The sequence below is a fragment of the Dermacentor albipictus genome, chromosome 1 (assembly GCF_038994185.2).
Source record: "Dermacentor albipictus isolate Rhodes 1998 colony chromosome 1, USDA_Dalb.pri_finalv2, whole genome shotgun sequence".
Taxonomy (NCBI): Eukaryota; Metazoa; Arthropoda; class Arachnida; order Ixodida; family Ixodidae; genus Dermacentor; species Dermacentor albipictus.
The window spans coordinates 185,584,220-185,604,818 of record NC_091821.1 but is presented as its reverse complement, the minus strand read 5'-3'; the positions used below and the strand labels follow the sequence as shown (position 1 = coordinate 185,604,818).

At 43.2% G+C, this 20,599-nt stretch overlaps 1 protein-coding gene across 2 annotated transcripts; it reads left to right on the top strand.

The window, feature by feature from the left end:
* The first annotated feature begins 218 nt into the window (after positions 1 to 218).
* On the top strand, positions 219 to 19,984 carry LOC135921927 (magnesium-dependent phosphatase 1-like). 2 transcript variants are annotated; one of them, XM_065456337.2, is made up of 6 exons: positions 219 to 591; positions 1,167 to 1,227; positions 7,599 to 7,706; positions 8,766 to 8,873; positions 12,408 to 12,493; positions 19,833 to 19,984. In XM_065456337.2, exons 1-6 carry the CDS (start codon positions 522 to 524, stop codon positions 19,913 to 19,915), a joined length of 516 nt encoding a protein of 171 aa, XP_065312409.1. In that variant the 5' UTR covers positions 219 to 521; the 3' UTR covers positions 19,916 to 19,984. The 2 variants fall into 2 exon arrangements, with proteins under 2 accessions (XP_065312409.1, XP_065312410.1); XM_065456338.2 differs by lacking the exon at positions 219 to 591 and adding an exon at positions 842 to 1,050.
* The last annotated feature ends 615 nt before the right edge of the window (positions 19,985 to 20,599 follow it).

Here is a 20,599-nt window from a genome sequence, read left to right as displayed (position 1 = left end):
TCACGCTCGAATTCCAGTAAATTTGTATTAGGATCAAGCTATGGATCAAGCATGGCATAACAAGGGGGAGAGGCGGTGCCTATCCGCTAACGCTCTCCCTCTCTCTCTCCCTCCGCCCGCCCGTGGTTCGCGCCAGTGCTTAATTCAAACTTACAATTAACATCTTTTTAGACCATTTTCTGCCAATCGTATCGATCGCCATATGGCATATTTTCAGCTTGCGTACTGTACGTAAAGTGCGCCAATGCTACCTCGCAGTTGGTAACGCTAACAGCAAATCCTCCCGTTCCTGTAGTGCGCGCGAGTTGAGAGAGGCAGAACCCTCGCCCTCATAACGGCGTCGCGCGCCATTCATACAAACGATAAATTAATTGGGATTCGGCTGAATAGCATATTATTTGTAACAGCGATGCGAAACTGGGAGATAACACCAGCCGAAATTTCGGTCATCGGCGGCGCCGGCAATCCCGCGGCAAGAGCCCGCTCATCGCATGGTGTAGTTTTGGTTACGTGGTTGCGAAATGAATAGTACCTCTGACTCTACATGCGGTGCAAACGAAAAGCGCCCGAAGCTTATTGTGTTTGATTTAGGTAAGTGGAAAGCCGTGCTGGTAGCAAAATATTCACTGCAGCATCAGTGTGAAGCGGTCTGTAGCCATGTAGTGCGAAGTATCGACGTTACGTACAGCAGTGTAGCGCCATCGTTTGTATGCAGTCGTTATTATAACGATTCTTATAAAGGAAGAAACCACACAAGCGTATATGTGCAATAGATTCAATTGTGACATGGGTGTCGCGATGTCACATTTCATGATACCGGTGTCACACGGGGCACTCGCGATCACGATGGAGCCCAATCTGGATCGAATTTCTCCTCGCGATTGACTTCATTATGCAGGCTTAGGAAGGGATCAAAAGTGCAACGTGTGACACCGGTGAAATAGCGCTCACGTATTGCTCTTAAATCCATATCGTGCCGAGTTGAATCATTGAAATGTTGAGACTGCAGCCTGCGATATTCGGGCACAGCGTTGCAATGTGATTTGCTGTGTTGGTACAACATAATTAATTGTATCACTAAACATAGCCTCATCTGGGCTGTGAAAATTTATTGCGTGTGTGCTTTTATAATACCCACTTTTGTTTCTTCTGCTTTTTCTTTTAAGACTACACATTGTGGCCTATGTATGTGGATACACATGTCACACCTCCATTTAAGAAAGTCAAGTAAGTGGTTACAACTTACCTAGGTTGCGTTTTATGTTTTTTGTCATTTATTGGCAAAATCCAACTTTTCTTAATTGCGCGCAAAGTCTGTTTTTAACGTTAAAAAACCGACTTTGCGCGCAAGAATTAAGAAAACAGAATTAAGGAAAGTTGTATTTATATCAGTTTCATTTATTCATGGTGATCCACCTTTTAAAAAATACAGCTATGAACTCGCACTTTAGTGTCCATATCGAGATCTTAACTCGGGAGCACAGAATGAAGACAAAGGGTCCGAGTAGTGCACATCCACTAGCCGGCGCTCTTTGATCATTTAAAACATTGTGCTCTGCCTTAATTTGATGTTTAAATTTGCTGCAGCAGGTGCCCAATTGTAAAGGTGGCACTTAATTAGGGCTAAAATTTCAACTCGAATCGCCCTTGAGCTGCAGAGAGCTGTTGACAAGCTCTGTACAATAATCATACAAACGTGATCATTCCGAGCAACTTTTGTTATTTCTACGGAATAATGCCATGCTGAAATATATAACATTGTATACAGTGGCACAACATGTGCCAAAAAACTAGTAGGGGTGTGCAAATAGCAGCTTTTCAAACTGAATCGAATATAAATTGAATAATATAAAGTGGCACATGTGCCAAAATTAGCAGAGGTGTGCAAACAGCAGTTTTTCAAACCGAATTGAATATGAATTGAGTAATAAATGAGAGTAAAAATATTTTCAAATACAGTGAAACCTCATTAATCCGTAGTTGGCCGGAGGTTGGAAAAAGTACATACTGAACGGTAGTACTGCTTAACCGAAATAGCATGAGATCGCCCACTTACCTGTCAAAAACGGAACTCGGAGAGGGTGCGATGAAATGGCAAGAACATGCAATATTTATTCACTTTGCACCATAAAAGTTTTATTTTTGTTTGATGCCGTGGTGGCCTAGCAGCGACGACAGTGGCCTCAAACTTACTGAAGCTACGAGCCAGCTTTTCAGCCAGCCCCCTCTTCTCGGCAAACACTAGCATGGTAGATTCCTCGTTGGCACTGCATATACTCCGTGCACGGGCGCGGTAGCACTGCAGAAGTAGTGGGGCGTCATTTTCATTGCAGGTTGCTGTTCTCGTCGCGACGATTGCATTCATGAGGCTGTCGCACCGCGCAGCTTCTGCCACTGTCGGGCCTAAATCGCACGTGCTGCCACTTTCCGTGTCATCCTCATCACTGTCATTGGGCGACACTTCAGCAATAATGGCGATAAGTCAAACCTCGTACCCGACATCTCTTCGCGGTCACAACAGCGCTGCCGAGTAACTTTTTCACATTCCAATTGCCACACACCGTAGTCAACAGCAGATCCTTGTCGTGGGCCAGCACCAGCTTCTTCGTGCCACATTCAATAGCACGAACGATGTCCAATTTTTCTTCTATGCTGAGCACCCGGTGTTTTTTGTACAGCACGACGCCATAACACTCTCTGGCATGGCCATCCTCCATGGGCACAGCTAGGCGCAGCCGTGCACTGCACTGAAATGATGTTGATGTTTATGTGGCTCCGCACGCAAACGGACAGGGCACTTGGAGGCCGTTGTTCTGATCTCCGAGGCTTATTGTTCTGCCGGGCCGCCCGATGAGGATGATGCACCGCTGTAAATGCTAGACGAAAAGTGGAAACACTGCGTGTTAACCAACGCGTACACAATAAGCTGGTAGGGTTTATACAGATACAAAATGCATTATGTTCAGTCGCTGCTGAGTCGGGGATTTGAGTTTACTACTTTTAAAATGGAATTACTGTTTAGGTGGGTATGGTGTAACGAGGTTTTACTGTAACACTTCTTTCGATATAATTCAGGAGTTCCAAAAAATTGAACTTTAAACATTAATTTCATTAATAAATTTCAACGAACAACAAAAGAAGATTACGATGTTCACTGCGCCCTGAAATAAGCTCCTATACAGTGGCAATATTCAAGGTGCTGTTTTGTCACCACCTCTTAATATAAAGTCGGGCATTAAAATTAGACCAAATGCTTGGCAAAACAGCAACTTCACAAGCAAAGTGATCAAGCGTAGCAAAGTACTGTTGAGGACATGCATGGACAACAAAAAGCTCCGCAATAGAATTCGATTGATAAACTAAACCCGCAACCACATATATGAATAATATCAAATTGGTGGTGTATGTACATCGATTTCACATGAGCATCAAGCAGCTAGGAGTATCGTGCCAATGTCGATAATGTGCCCACAGTGGTATAAAAGGATGGGCTCTTGTGTTAGATGTGTGTAGTTCAAGGACGGAAATTTTAAAAAATTAACCCCTCACTTTTTTAGTTTTTACTTTTTCGAGTGCTTGCTTGTCATTGCTGATTATTTGAAAACTATTAAATAATTATTATTCACTGTTTTGAATATTAACTATTTTGTTTGAGCACTGAATTGAATAGAAATGTATTCGTTATTCAAAATTTTTTAATAGTTGCACACCCCAAGAAAGTAGCCGCTAGACTCCTTTATTGATTGTAGGGTGAATAATAATATCTGCAGCACTGAAGTTGTGAATGCGCCATGTGTGCAAGTGAAGAAGTTGACTGTGTGTAGTGTAATTTGCAGCTTGGTGCGTTGAGTTATTCAGTCATCAGAAACCGTCTTGCTTGCTTGTTTGTGCATTCAGGCTTTATTTCTGTTATTTGGTGTGTTCAGTGCCTAGAAAATGTATCATGCATTTGCTGGGGGTATCCTCCCAACTCCTTGAAAGGAAGGGCATACTGTTAGTGGCATCACCATGCAGAAAGTGGGAGCAAACGATGCTATTGAGCCTGTGAAGCAATCGATGGTGCTGTTTTTTAATTAAAAACTGCTGCAGTTGATACACAGGTCTTGAAGCGAGTCTGGCGACTACTGAAACAGAATACATGAAGCAAAAGCTCATAGAATGACACATGACATCTGAAAAACATGTTGCCAGGATGGCAAGTGAAGCAGAATTGATGGATGTGCTGCCAACAGCCTTCTAGAGCATGCAATGAGGGGATTGTAGATAAAAAAAACTTGTGACTTGGCACCATCTTAGTATTATGCTGTCAGGATGGCAAGTGAAGCATAATTATTGGATGTGCTGCCAACAGCCTTCCAGAGCATGCAATGAAGGGATTGTAGATAAAAAAAAACTTGTGACTTGGCACTATCTTAGTATTATGCTGTGGAAAGCAGCATGATGGCAAAGCAACAAATGCACCTGTGTCATTCTTACCCACAATCCACACATATACACAAGGCTACATAAACTCATTCACACAATATGCATGCTGATGCTTACTCTTAGGACTTCTGCATTTTCCATGGGAACATATGGGCAAGGCACCAACATGCTTCAAAGCTGATCAGACTGTCAGTGATGATGCTAATGGTATCTGATCCTGTCCCTTCATTAGCTTGATTAGTTGTTTGTGTCACTGTTCAGGGACCATTCTTCTTAATGGCTGCATATAAATCAGGGGATGTATTCTCGGACAATCTCTTTCGGCGATACTATCGCCTTCGCGTGACATAGTGCTCAACCAGCCATTTAGCTCATCCGGTTTTGCTCAACCTGCCAGTCAGTGCGCACCTGATGGCCGAGGTGATAGTATCGCCGAAAGTGATTGACCCAGAATACGTCCCCAGATGACCACACATCACAACAGTTCATGCGACAGTTTAGCTGTACTCTAAAATGGTAGTGTGGTAAAACTGCCTAGACTTCGTGTGCACCGCATACGTATTGGCACAGCATTTTGCTTCCTTCGTGGTGTACAATGCATGGAAAAAAGCGTACCATGCAAAATTCACAAAACCTCACCACAGTGCAGTTCAGATGGACAGATATACCATGGTTCCACACGTTCATTAGTAGAGCTAGGCTGCTGCTCGAAAATGGGAAACAGCAAAGAGTGCGCTGTTCATCGGCATTTTCGAAGCGCTGCTTGGGAAGTGCAGCAGACCTATTGTAATTAAGCCTTTCATGTTGACTGAGACATGCTTTCATGTCAGAATGAGTTCAAACAGCATCTGTGTGAAGGAAGTGGCTAAAAAAATATTAAGCTTAATTATTTGCAATGTTGTCTTACGTGCTACCTGACACTAGCAAATGTTACTTTAACACTATTGTGCATTTGGTAGTTACTTCAAAGCTCTGTTACCTTATGCCCCTGAAGCATTCAGTGCACCTATAATGCCTTAATGCTGACCCAGAGATCCTACAAAAGCACATGCAAATCAGAGTAAATAGAAATAAAGGAACTGGGCTTGAACTTAGCACTACTAACTCACTTAGTATGCAATAGCATACCTAGATGTTGCGACGTCTCGGCAGTTGTGCATGTGTCACAGGTGACCTTGCACACTCAGATTTATCGAAGTGATGCTTCTGTACCTTGTTCCTGTACAAACTTGCAATTTCATGCACACTATGACGCAGTAGCATATGCTCAACAGTCCTTGAATTTTCTCTTAGATACCTCCAAAGTGGGCGAAGTCCATCATAATTATTGACGGAGATGGGGGGGGGGGGGGGGTACGAAGCAGAAAGTTTCAGGAAGTGGGCTCCGAAAGGGTGACATGGATAAAAGGGAAAACTTGAACGTCAAAGCAAGGCGTTGGCTAGTGGTGGTCCGAAGGGTGTGGGGGGGGGGTCATGTGGGCGATCCCCTCTCCCATGCATAAAACATTGCGGCCCCACTCATGGCGCGCCTCTGCCTCATTTCAGATCGTGTTAACCATAATTGTTGAAGGGGGATCAACGTTAAAAATTCCACACAGAGATAAAGATGGACACAGTGTTGGGGGTGGCTCAGAGTGTGTGTATACATGACAGGAGCGCGGAAGAGAGGAAATGCGAAGCAAGAAACTCGCTTGGACCTTTGCACCACATCGAATTTGCACAATGCCCTCTGGAGATCCCTGGGCGTCGCCACATTAGCCTCTTAACAGCTGTAATTATCCTTGACCCCCCCCCCCCCCGCAAAAGCATTGCCGAAATTGCAGTGCTTACCTTTCTACTACCATGGTCCAGAGGGAAGCTACATGGTAGAGAGGAGGGGGGAGAAGAGGCAGAGAATGGGCAGAATCGATGCAGTCGCGAAACGAGTGCATAACAGCCTTGCCACCCATCGCTCGCAGTTTCCATACAAATGGGGGGGTATAGGAAAAAAGGTGACATAAGAAGGCAAGGAAAGGCTACTACTAGGCACAACAGTGGTTGTGGGCAAATGGGATAAATGTAAGTTCAAGGGACGGTATTTCTTTTATTCTGCTATTTAAAAATAAACACTGTGCAAATTTGTCAAGCAGGCAACTTACGCAAAGCGTGCAATGGCAGAGCCACATTAAAGCACACCTCAAGATCAAGGCAACACTGCAGAACCAGTCACACGTAAAACCAACACTTATGTGCCCACCACAGAAGCTTTGCGACTAGGGCATTGCTCGAGGTCACGGGTTTGATCCTGACCGTGGCAGCCGCATTTCGACATGTTTAGGTACATGTTAAAGAACACTATGAAGTCAAAATTAATCCGGAGTCTGCCACTATGGCATGCCTCATAATCCGATCATGGTTTTGGCACATACAGCCCCATAATATAATTAAAGTTTCACATTTCTGCCACGATGCGATGTGCCATGTGACGTAATGACAATGCTCGACCCTCTCAGACATGAACCATGGTGCACAACAATGCCTCTACTCCCTCAGTGTTCTGTGTAGGCAAACAGTAGTGGTGCACAGGAGGTAACATTTAACATCAACTCACCACTGTCATATTGGGCTAAACACTGAAGAAATTACACATTCACTGTCAACATCACTGCTAATTATTGCCAATCAAAGTAAACAGCCTAAAAAGCTTCGCTTACATCAATTTTCACAGTGCGTGGGATCCGCATAGTTTTTTAATTCTTTATCTTTCCCTTGTCTCTGACTTTCACTGTGTTAAAAAACTTTGGAAGAGCTTGCTGTTAGGCTAGCTTGTACATGATGTTAAGAATGAAAACAGAGCAAGAAACGGGACAAGAAAGTCCTACAAAATGCTGATTTGCGCATGGCAAAATATATTAGGTGCTGGGCTAGGGAACATATTCAGGTTGCTGAACATGCACCTAAATCTAAGCACGCAAATGTTTTTGCTCTGTGCTTCCATCAGAATGTCGCAAATAACTACGGGGGATGGCATGACAATTATAATCAGAGGGTCATAGACATTTTGAAAATATGGTGTATTCATGCATCAATGCACTTGCATATGGTTGTTAAATGTGGTGACAGGTCCGAGTCCATTTCATACTTTTCTCATTGTGCACACATCTTGCTAGCAGCTAACTCACTCTTTCTTACAGTGGTAAGATCACTGACAAACATGGCCGAAAGGTTTGCGCATATCCAGATGTCCCAGCAATGCTGGAAAGCCTCAAGTCCCAAAAGTACCAAATGGGGTTGGCATCAAGGTAAATGACCCGTCCTCTTATATTCATCATCATCAACAGCCTAGTTACGCCCACTGCAGGGCAAAGGCCTCTCCCATACTTCTCCAACTACCCCAGTCATGTACTAATTGTGGCCATGTCGTCCCTGAAAACATCTTAATCTCATCCACCCACCTAACTTTCTGCCGCCCCCTGCTACGCTTCCCTTCCCTTGGAATCCAGTCCGTAACCCTTAAAGACCATCAGTTATCTTCCCTCCTCATTACATGTCCTGCCCATGCCCATTTCTTTTTCTTGATTTCAACTAAGATGTCATTAACTCGCGTTTGTTCCCTCACCCAATCTGCTCTTTTCTTATCCCTTAACGTTACACCCATCATTCTTCTTTCCATAGCTCGTTGCGTCGTCCTCAATTTAAGTAGAAACCTTTTCGTAAGCCTCCAGGTTTCTGCCCCGTAGGTGAGTACTGGTAAGACACAGCTATTATACACTTTTCTCTTGAGGGATAATGACAACCTGCTGTTCATGATCTGAGAATGCCTGCCAAACGCACCCCAGCCCATTCTTATTCTTCTGATTATTTCAGTCTCATGATCGGGATCCGCGGTCACTACCTGGCCTAAGTAAATGTATTCCCTTACCACTTCCAGTGCCTCGCTACCTATCGTAAACTGCTGTTCTCTTCCGAGACTGTTAAACATTACTTTAGTTTTCTGCAGATTAATTTTTAGACCCACTCTTCTGCTTTGCCTCTCCAGGTCAGTGAGCATGCATTGCAATTGGTTCCCTGAGTTACTAAGCAAGGCAATATCATCAGCGAATCGCAAGTTACTAAGGTGTTCTCCATTAACTCTTATCCCCAATTCTTCCCAATCCAGGTCTCTGAATGCTTCCTGTAAACATGCTGTGAATAGCATTGGAGAGATCGTATCTCCCTGCCTGACGCCTTTCTTTATATTACTTCTTATACCTTTTATATTACATCTGTAATTTTGATGGTGAATTGGAACATGCATATCGAATCTCTAGACACAAAATCCCTGTTATCATGTTTCAGCTAATCAAGTCTTTATTTTGCAGGACTGATGACCCGGATGCAGCGAAGGAGCTTCTAACATTACTCGATTGGAATAAGTACTTTCCCTATCAGGAAATTTACCCTGGCTGCAAAGTGACCCACTTCACGAAGTACCACACCTTTGCCTTTTTCATTTTTGTTGTTCTGCACGGTATTTTTGCACTTTGAAGCCAAAGTGGGCAATAGGTGTTACTATACGGAAGACAAAATAGTGATGCTGAAGTTGTCTAAATATACAACCATCAGAAATGCCATATCATTTGAGTGGAGCCACTACAGTGCAATGTAGCTCAATTTTAACCCTAGAGATGACTTCAAAGAAATTCAGTCAACATATCCTTAGTCCAACTGTGTTCAAAGCTGCGAGAATGTGCCAGCAGTCATCAAGCACTTTTTTGAACTTGAACTTCAGATAATTCTTACCAGGTTTGCATTAATACTGAAAACAGCACAAAAGAGAGATGAATGAGTAAACAACATAAGAAATGGTGTCATCTTACTCATCTGTGTCTTTTGCACTATTTTCAGTATGTCACTACCCCAACCCAGCACCTTACATTTTTGCATGTCTTGCTGTGGTGAAATTAGGGAGGTGTTACAAAATTTTTTTTTCAACACGGTAAGAAAACGGTCATGATCTGTAGACATTGCTGTCTTGAACATGTGAGCCAAATATTTTATTATTCTGCTACATGCAGCAGGGAGCCCACAGTCTTGCATAAAATATTGCTTACACACTCTTGCAGCTTTTGAGGCCCCCTCTATTTAAACCCCATCTATGATGTCACAAACGCTCTGTGACAGCCCTCGGATGCCAGCCACTCGGCAATTGTTCACGAGTTATTCCCAAGCAAAAGCTTGTCTCTCCAGTCAGGTGGCAGTTGTTAACGTGTTTCGATGATCCTGTCACCATTCTTTTGTTGCTCTTGGACACCTTTGTCAGACGTCAACCTAAAAGGCTTACCATAAATGCACCGCTGAAAGAAAAAAAGTGAGTAAGAAAGGAGCAAAAGGCACGACATTGCTATCGGTGCCACCCCAGCTTAGAGGAAATGTATCCCGGAGCAATGGAGAAAGTGATAATTGTGTTCTATATAGTACCTCCATTATTGGTAGGCCCTCTTCAAGTATTTCTGTATGAATACATTCATTGAAAGGCATCAAACTAACTCCAGTGTGTTCTCAGTCTTGAAGAAAGGTTGTTGCAAGGCCCCTTCACTGTAAGCTGACTGTACCCTTAGCTGTGGCTGTGCGACTATATAGCAGCATTTTCAGTGGTGGGAATTCTTATACAGTTGCTCCAATCTGCTACATTCTGTTAAAGCTGCTACATCCATGCTACAAGCGATAGTAACTGCTCCAAAGCTGCTCCAAAACTAGCCATGCCATGCAATTTCAGAGGCCATTGCAAAGAGGAAGAGGAGTTGTGGTCAATGCCAGGTGGCAGTCGCCACCACCCTACACCAAGAGTTCCCTCTCGTTTCCTGCCATTCATGAAGCTAAATGAGCTAAATGGTCACTGAGCTAATCCAATCCAATGCACGCTCGTGAATGTTCGCCGTCTGCCATTAGGAAGCTCTATGTGCCATATTCGTGGGTGTTGCATAGTTTTGGATTAAGTTTTGTCGGGCCTAGTAGTGCACGCACTGCCAATTCTGCTTCATCTTAAAACTTATTGTGCGCAACAAACAGGGACGAAGAATAGAAGAAACACAAGGATGAGCGCTTTCTAACAACTGGTTTTATTTTTGAAGAACCACCTGCTTATATACCCACAGATCTGCGCGATCTAGTCAAACAGAGCACACCTATAGCGCATATACGGTCCATTCGATTTACCTTGCACTGCGTGAACTAGTTCCTGGCAGTTCAGAAAAAGTGTCACACTCATGCAGCGCCAGTTCAGCAGTGCAGGCATAGCGCGACACTAGCGCCAAACTGAAACGAATGCTGAAGTGCAGGTAGTGCAGGCCTTCTGCTGGTCTTGGCGCTTCACCAGACGTCGACTTTTGTTCATGGATTGATCCAGCCTGCCCGCGGTTAGGCGAAAGTGTATTGAAGGGTGTACAGGCTGGTTGATATATGGTGGAAACCGCTATGGATTGCGGCGCATCATCTGCAGCCATCGTTCAAACAGTTATTGAGCTGATGGACTCGGATAGTGAAGACGAGGATTTTGACGATGTCACAATTCTAGCGCTGAAGCTAACTAGGTTGCAACGCAATAGAATTCCTAAGTACTGTGAAGAAGTCGTGAGTCGCTACTTTGATTTTGAATTTAAAAGATTTTTCCGCCTATCGCACGGTTCCCAAACACGGTTCCCAAACACGCCTATTGCCAAACACGGTTCCCATCTTCATTGACGATCGGCGTCAGCTTCGTGGCCATGCCGCCTATTGCAACGCAAATGCTGCCGTCGTCTGCTGCCATGGCTGTAGCGCTTGTGCACGACCGGCACCACCTCTCAACGCGGTGCAGGGTCTGCCTGAACTAGCCCTGCACGACGCCTGCACTTGTTTGAAACGAACGCCGTAGTTCAGAGGGCGCCAGTTGCACTGCCAAAACGAATGGCCGAGTGTGGCACTACATGAACTAGTTCAGGTAGTGCAGATAAATCGAACGGACCTATAATACACACAGATCTGCGCGATCAAGTCAAGAGAGCACATCTACAGTACATATACCACTTGTGATAAAAAACAGACGTGGACCAAAGCCACCCGGTCAACATAAGAACAGCAAGGTGCATGAAACATCCACTTACGATAAAATACGTTAAAATAAAATGATCATCACATCTTTAACGCATTTTATCCTAAGTGGATGTTTCATGCACCTTGCTGTTCTTATGTTGACCGGGTCGCTTTGGTCCACGTCTTTGTTTTTTATCACAAGTGGTATATGTACTGTAGATGTGCTCTCTTGACTTGATCGCGCAGATCTGTGTGTATTATATGCGCTATAGGTGTGCTCTTCTGTTTGACTAGATCGCGCAGATCTGTGGGTATATAAGCAGGTGGTTCTTCAAAAATAAAACCAGTTGTTAGAAAGCGCTCGTCCTTGTGTTTCTTCTATTCTTCGTCCCTGTTTGTTGCGCACAATAAGTTTTAAGATGAATTTGTTCCAACTAGGCCGACTCGCAGTCTTGCCCATTCTGCTGTTGATGCATCTCGCATTCACACTTTGTACCACCAGCGTGGCCTTGGCGGGAGAGGTGTTCCTCAACCAACAGCGCAGACTTAATACATTTGGCATGGTGGCTGTGTCATGATGCTCAGCAAACTGAAACTTACCCCATTTCGTGTTTATTAGCTGCTTTACTGGGTCGTGTTTATCTGTGTGCACTTGTAATGCAGCAGATTTGTAGCTCTGCCATTTTACTAGATAGGCAACTTTAGGCCTAAAATGAAATTGCTCAAATGGCCATCCTGCATACATCCATGGGAACATGCCCGAGCACTTGCTGCTTAGTTGCTAGCAGTAAAAAATTCATTTCTAACATATCAGTGTTGGAGTGGAGCGAATCTTATCTATTAGAACATAGCCCCGTGCTGGAAGTTGCATTTACTTAAAAGGAGCTATTTTTCTGATACAGTAGTTATTTTGAGTGCCTCTAACACGTCTCATTCATACATGTGTGCAGGTTTGCGCAGCGAACAGGTTTTTCTTACAAGCATATGCTGTTTTTTGATGACGAGATGCGAAACATCACTGATGTCTCTAAGCTTGGTACGTGCATTATTACTATGTACAGTGCTCACGGAATGAAACGCGACACAGAGCATTTAGTAGAACCCTGCATATGTGCAAAGTACGTGAGAGCACTATGTCATGTCGCTTGGAATTTGGTCTCCAAAGGTGTCGAGGAGCCCGATGTAAGTGTACGCGCCAGAATTACGTCGATGCGACACGAACTGCAGCCGGTGGAAACGAAAGTATGCGCATTACTTAACCCTAAATTGACGCATTTCGTTCCGTGAGCACTGTACTTGTCTTTTTGCATGTTACAGTGAAACCTTAACAAATGCACACAGAGCCAGTCACATTGCATGTACAGCAAGTGACCTATATTGACTAAGCTAACACAATTCAGATTCCGCTTTTAAGAAAAAGTGTCGCCCCACGAGCCTCCATTTTACTAGTTTTTTGCATTTTCATTGCTGCCGATTGTAAAAGGGCTAAAAATCTATATTCAATATTATTGTTGTAATCTGCAGAATTTTTCTTTTTTGTTATTTGTGGTTATATGTTTATTCGTACATCCACTTTTTCCTATTTTCTTTACTTCTTTTTTATTGCAACTTTTCTCTCCCCTATCCTTTCTCTTGGCTTGCATTTTTCTTGTGGCTGCACAATAGTTTAGTTGTCCACTGGGGATTGAGACAGTCAGTGCCCATGGCCCTTTATTTCCTTCCTCCTTTTGTCCTTAATATAATGAACTACAACTACTACTACTTCCTTTGTAGATTAACTGATCAAATATAGTCAGTCTTCAGCTATGTTCCCTAAGTATTCCCAGTACTTATGTTTCACTTGACCCTTGACAGACCAAATCATTATGCATTCATAATCTCTTTCATCTGTTTATCATTGATTGTGAACTTCCTCAGGATCATACATGTGTATGTTTGAATAGCTACTTTTCTGCTTTATCGTGATCACGCTTTGTTGTAACTACAACGATGATGTAATGCTGCAACCAGACTCGAGTCTTCTCCCAGCATTACATTGTTTCAGATTACTTTTAGCTTCACAGGTCGTGCTGAGAAAAACTCCTTGAATGTTTTTTTACACGGTACTGTAGCTGCCAGCAAGAAATTGGAAAAATCCAAAAGGTCACCATTCTCCACGTATAAACCTCGCATCTCCCCGAGCTAGATTCTTGCCCACCACAGAAATTGCATGTCGCCTTTATCTTCTTTGTGTACAATCTAAAGGAAGGTAAAAATCAGTCATGCAATCTTATTATGTCTGAAGCTTAGCTAGATGTGTACCAAGTCACAATTTATGTTAGGTTCACTTTCAATATTGTTGTTTAAGGCTGGATGAAGAATGATGCATCAACTACTAGTATTCTCGTATTTGCTGTCTGTTAGCCCTCCCAAACTAGTGCTTGATGTGGCATTGATGCCCACTTGTGTAGACAAGTTCACGTTTACTTCTTCCGCTGTACCCAAAGCTATGTATTCTCTTATGGTGTTCTCGTATGTTGAGGTAGGCTTCTGTCCTTCAGTATTCTTTTGAGCCGCATCAACCTTGCCAGAGCTACAACCCTGTTTTCATGCAACACAACTGTTTGCATCCAAGGCAGCTGAACCTTATACTGTTTCTCCACAAAGATCAGGGTACGTAGCATTGAAGTGATGCATTATTTCATTTCTGTTGCCACTGCAAGCACTGTCTTTCATACCAATGGCTTCAATTTCCCAGAATTTTTTTAAATCGTTGTGCATGTCAGAATCCTCTGCTTAACCATACAACACCATCATGGTGGATTTTTCCCATAAGAAGCAAGATTGGGTTGTTGGTCCTCAGATGGTTCAGCAAAATATGGTTTCTGGAGCTTTCAATCAGTTTCAAGGCATCACACTTGTCATTTCATCAAAGCCCTATAGTGTCCATAGCAAATAAGGATTCTAATGTCTATTAACTTGAGAAATTTGTCTGGGTCATCCACTAATGTGAGGTTCATGCGCTGCAATGCAATGTGCATTGTAATGCTGGCAGCAGTGGTGGCATCACTTCTCTCAAGATCACATCATCTTCAGCACTTCTAATCTAACACTTCACCGTTCCATACTTCCTTCAACTCCGCTTCTGACGAAAAGTACTTGATGTAAGGCTCACTGGCTTTATCTTCAATCTGGATATAGACTGCTTTAAATTCAGGTTCTGTGTAGCTGGTTTCTTAGCTCTGCAGATGGAAGTTGCGTGTGTGCCCTTGCATAGCTTACAATTTACGAGTCATTCCACAGGCCTAGACACTTGAGCTCTCGAGCATGTGGTTATATCTTCACAGGTGCGATCGGGGATCGTTGTTTTGAGCGTGCATTCGGTTGCGCCATGCGCCCCGAACAACAATCCGCGATCGCACCCCTTATATACGGTAGCTTTCTCATACTCTCGGCATCATTGCTAGACTTCTCCAGTTCCAAATTAATCGGCTATCACGTGCATTTTCATCAAAACATCTTCACTCACATAATTATCTTTTACCTGCTTGTAATTGTGATTGGAAAACTGCACTCCTTTGATAGGTGAAATTGTCTTCCAAGTTAGCAGCGGCATTAAATAGCTAAATTTTTATATTCAGCTGTATATGAATGATAGCACTCATAGATAGTATTTTTTTTTACATTTTCTTTTTATCTTCCATTACCATATTGGTGCTCTGTGCTTTCCAGTTCTTTACCAAGATGTTCTTGCTCACCTTCAGAAGATAAATTAAGTTATTGGCTTACAGCATGTTTGTTCTGTATTGTACACATAAGCCTCAACCTCAGGGTGGCCTTTATACTGCCATCAGTTTCTCATTCCTGTTGGCTCAGTCTGTGCGTCCCTTCTTGCACCGCGCCATCTTATGTGGCTTCACAGTCAATGATGACTAGTTGCTAGTTGGAGAGCAACCGCAATCCTGGTCACGGCACCAATCTTTAGAAATGAGACAAAGCTGTCATCAACTGTGCAAAAGAGAGGAGTTATTTTTATTTTATATCAGGAATAAGCAATTGCACCTACCCGTTGACTTTGTCTTCCTTACTGCATTACTGATAAGTCTCTGCAAGGAACAATTCACAGGCATGTCAGTGAAGTGTAAAATCTACCTCTTATGCCTGCTCCATGCTTTGCCCACAAAATATTGTCGATTTTGAGGGCAGGTGAGCGTAGCCATGAGGAAGGCTTTATGTGAACAACTGCAGTCAGCTTCCCACAGATGAGAAAGACATTGCTGGTACGAGGAGCGCCTGAAAAGTTTGTGACCTGACCCGGAGGTAGTGACTGTGGGTCGAAATTTTGCAGTCAGTTCTCAACATAGTCTCTCTGTCTCTCTTGAGGGCCACACATGTACTTCATCACTCTTGCAGTTTGATTATTCCACTTTGGTAGAACGTTTCTTCCTGCACCTCCAAACGTCTTTCGGGGTGTCCATGACGGCTTGATCAGAAGGCAAACGACTTCCACGACGGTTCTTTTTAATCTTTGGGAATAGGTGGTAGTCCGAGGGAGCCAAACGAGGGGAATAGGGCGGGTGCTGAAGCAGCCGGAAACCACAGGAAAGAAATGCAGCCATCACAACAGCCGATGTGTGAACTGCCGCATTGTCCTGGTGAAACAGCACCCCTTTCTGGAGAATCCATTGCCATTTTTCCTTAATTGCCGACCTCAGACGTCTAACGGATCTGAGCTGAATAGTATTCCCCGTTGATGGTTTGACCTTTTGCGAGGAATTCCAGGAGAATGACACCCTTGCAATCCCAGAACACTGATGTCATAGCCTTGCCAGCGGATGGAACCACCTTTTGCCTTTTTGGGGCGGGGCGAGGTGGAATGCTTCCACTGTGTTGAGGCTTCTTTTGACTCAGGACAAAAGTGATGCACCCAAGTTTCATCCATTGTAACAAATCTCTGCAGAAAAAGATTAATACCAGCTTCAAACAGTTGCAAGTTTTCTGCAGAGTGAAGTTCTCTCAGACGTTTGTTCTTTAATGTCAAAAGTCTGCGCATCCATCGGGCCCAAACTTTGTGCATGTTCAGGAGCTGTGATAGGATACGGCCAACCCTCTCCAATGATATGCCCACACATTCTGCAATGTGTTGCTGTATGACACGACGATCAGCCATTACAATGTCTTGGACTTTTTGGACATCTTCATCTGTACATGTTTTTGAGGGACGACCACTGCACGCAGCATCTTCAATTGATGTCTGGCCTCGCTTGAAATTGTCTACCCCCTTTTTCCCCATAGCATAAAAGGAGCATCGTCCTTTAATGTTTCCAGCATGTTCTTGTGAATTTCTTGTGGCGTCAGTCCTTTTTTCAAAAGGTATTGAATGACTGCTCACTTTGCGAATTTCTCCATTTCCATATTTCAGCTTTGTGTCCTTGCTTTAAACTGCTGTACTTGAAAAAAAAAAACATCAAAATAAATCCAGATTGCTCATGAGACCATTCAAATAACTTAATAACATATTGCATTGCAAAACAAGACCACGCAAAAAAGATTTCACGGGTGGGCTGCGAACTTTTCAAGTGCCCCTCATACACTTCAGACACCTTGTGGGCAACAACGTTAATGACACACTATGGCTATGTTTGATATTGTTCACATATTTGCTATTGTTCACATATTTGATATAGTTCGCACCACTGGTGCCAAAAGAGTTCTGGTAGGGCTGGTAGAAAGCATACGTACATGGCATTGCAGCTGCTGGTGCAATATGTTTTACGCATTTTTTAATAGACTGCTGAGGCACAGGCTGTGATGTCTTCTTGGCCGAATCGCTTTTTCAGTTCAATGCAAGCATTTTATGCTTTTAGTGCATTTCTAAAACACTTTCATGACACTGTGTTCTGAATAATGCTTGCGTGGTCTGACGGAACATATAGATCATACAAATCCGGTGAGAGCTGGAATACATATTACTGCAGTAGTGCCCACAATAAATTTAGAAGTGCCGATGGCTATTTCTAATGTGTTTGAAGATTGTCACAGATGTGGAGTGTTTCTATGACCTCTGTATGTGTCCGCAGTTTCAGACTTCACCTTCGGTTTGCATGATGTCATGCATTTTGGCTGCACCTCGCTGTAGTCGAGGGCCATGGTGCAGTGGTGTGCCTTTGCACCAGAGAATCAAGGGCTGTGATGCAGTGAACCACATGTCAGTCTAACAGACTTTATGTTTGTGTTGGGTCACATGGACCGCACAGCTCCAGCATCGTGTATGTTTTTAGGCAAACTTGACATTGGGCTTGTCTCTGAAATGGGGCTTGCGTTGATAAGCCAAACAACCTTATTACAAGTCTCGGAGAAAAGCAAAACAGAAGGCACAGTCTATTGAATTATGTCCTATGGCTAATACGAAAACATGCACGCATGTACACACACACACACAAGTGCGAATACTTTTTTTTTAATATTCTTTTACTAAACTAAAGAGTTAATATATTGTTCACCTCATTAAACACTGCTGCTTCTACAGAGCATTTCCAATACATTGGTATTGAGAAAGCGTGCATTGTTCATAATTTGATAAAAACAGTAAATGCCCTAAATCGTTTAGGCATGAAAAAGGGTATGAATAACTATGGTTGTGAACTGTCAGAATGGTTTCCATGTAGAGTAAATACTACAAGCACTGAAGCTAGAAAATAGATGCACAATTTTCTACTGTTGAGTTTAAAATTCATGTCTCATGTAAATTCGCTTTATTGGTTTCACTACTCTCAGGAGAGACGCTAAAGAGAAGCATTATATGAGCTTAGACTGATAGGCTTTGTTTCCATATGTTTTGCAGAAAGAAGTCTCTATTTGTAATGTAGCAAATGAAAGCCAATCTTCAATTTTCAAATATTGTACCTCAACTGCCATGCTATGGATTTCATGGCGTTTTAGCATATGTGCGCAAGAAAAGTTCATAAAAGTTGCCAGGTTAAGACTTGTCTTAGGCCATTTGGTAGCCCCAAATGGAGGCTGTCAATTAGAATTCATAGCATCAGAGAGAGCTGGTGCAAGAATATTAAGGCAGCACCAATACCCATATAATTCATTTTCGCATCCTTCTTGGCTTATCAAACTTGCACTAATGGCATGGCTGACCTAATTCATGTTCCAAAACTGTAACTGCCAACATAGCTTAACTTAATATGTCAGTTCAGTTAAAATTTTGGTATCATTTTCTTTCATAGGTAGCCGTTTCTCCAGTAGTCTCCTGCATACGACAAATAATTGTCATTCTTCAGTGCTCATTTGTTCAAAACGGTGCCACAAGACACAAGCATGGGATTACACTAAGAACACAAGCGTGCCTGCTCATGACTACAGAGGGGAGAGGGGAGGGTGTAAACATACGGTTGACACCCAATTCAGCATGTTGGGGTGCGAGTGCGACAGCAAGCAGGGTTTGCAACAAACTATGCGAGTCTAAAAACGTTGCGGGAAACATGTGACACGACGTGGTGGCACTGAGGAGACCAATGGGTATTTCCACGTGGCATAACGGCACTCCGCCTGAGGGATAATGAGGTGACAAGATCAATTCCTGCTGGACAGAATTTTAAACGATGCTTGTATTCTCAGTGCATCATTCCATGTTTGTGTCTTTCTGTGGAACTGTTTCAAAAATATAATCCCTTATCAGCTCACCCAACTGTCAATTCTTTAGTGCAACCATTTCAAAATGTGCACCTGCTCTAGTGTGGCTCTGTGTGTTATAACTTACATGGTATCACAATCACCTGATGCACCAGTCAGGCCATACCATGCCACCAAAAGCCAAGTGCCTCAATCAATCTCCTGGAAAGCCAATTTGGTCCTTACCTTCCTCCCCACCCAAAAGCTTCTTTACATTTGACATGGAATAAGCATGCATGAGAAGATTTACCACTGTTGTTTCTCTGGGAATGTAGTATGCCCCCTCAACTTCCCGGTGGATCCCATGTTGAACCCATAGAAATGTTGGGGAGAGCTGGTTTGATGGCGTAGAAAATGGCGTGGGGGATGCTCAATTTCTGGTAGCACAGTGTAGCCTGGGGCCACCCACTTGGCTGACTGGAATGTCAGTGGTTGTTGATAGCTGGGATGATTTCAACAACGTTCATCATTCACAAAGCTATGGTGATACTGGCACAGGCTTTAAACTGGTACCATTATTGAATGACATAACTTTTTTTACGCATTACAGCAGCTGAAGTTTCATACCGCAATTACAGCTGGAACTGCTAGCTATTAAAGCAAAGATGCGGTAGAAATGTTGTTGCAGTACCCCTTCAAGCATTGAATAAATTGTAGAAACGCACTGCACTGCACTGCAATGGGTTGACATCTACTACAATTTTTTTTTAATCCAGGTGTCACATGTGTCCACGCAAAAGATGGAATGTCTCGGGAAGTTCTTGATGAAGGTCTTAGAAGATTTGGAAGTGAAACATGAATTGCAGGGTCACCTTGGCCTAATCCACAGACTTGTACATTTAGAATAAAGCCGGCAAGCTATGAAAAATGTCCTGCTTGTGTTGTTTTTTTCCCCCATTACACCCCCATTTTTTTTCTTTGGTTCTTTTTTGCACTATGGACCAGTCTTCAGCATGGCCTATACCATTGCAAGCTAAAGTTTTGAAATCACATGTTCCAGGAGAAAACACATGTACGATGTGAAAGCAGGACATACACAGCATTTATTGAACCTGCACACATCTCTTGAACCCCTCGATTTCAGGCTGCATGTCTAGTCTGGAAAAAAAAAAGTCAGAGATTGCACATTAGGTGTAAACATCCACAGGCAAGAAAGCAGCTGTTTGTACCTCTTCTCATGTATGTGTGCATGCGCACACCCAACTTTTACAAGCAATAATGATAGGCCCAACAAGCCCAGCAAAAAAAAAAGAAAATGTACAAGGTTTTCATGCCTTATGTTACACCCATACCAGTGAAATTTTGTTTTTGTAAGTTGTCAGGCAGCACCCACCATGTGACTGCTGTCTTCCAGGAGTGTATGGTGTTACTCTTAGGGTCTCGGCCTCCAGACACCAAATGGCACCATAACACAATCCCTCAAGAGCTCGCACAAGGGGCCATTTGAGAATAGTTATTCACTCTCTCATGTGTTTATATACTT

Coding starts and splice junctions, on each gene's coding strand:
- LOC135921927 (XM_065456337.2), top strand. CDS start 522: ATGAATAGTACCTCTGACTCTACATGCGGTGCAAACGAAAAGCGCCCG. Junction 8,874..12,407: donor AAAGTGACCCACTTCACGAA/GTACCACACCTT, acceptor ACATGTGTGCAG/GTTTGCGCAGCGAACAGGTT. Junction 12,494..19,832: donor CACTGATGTCTCTAAGCTTG/GTACGTGCATTA, acceptor TTTTTAATCCAG/GTGTCACATGTGTCCACGCA.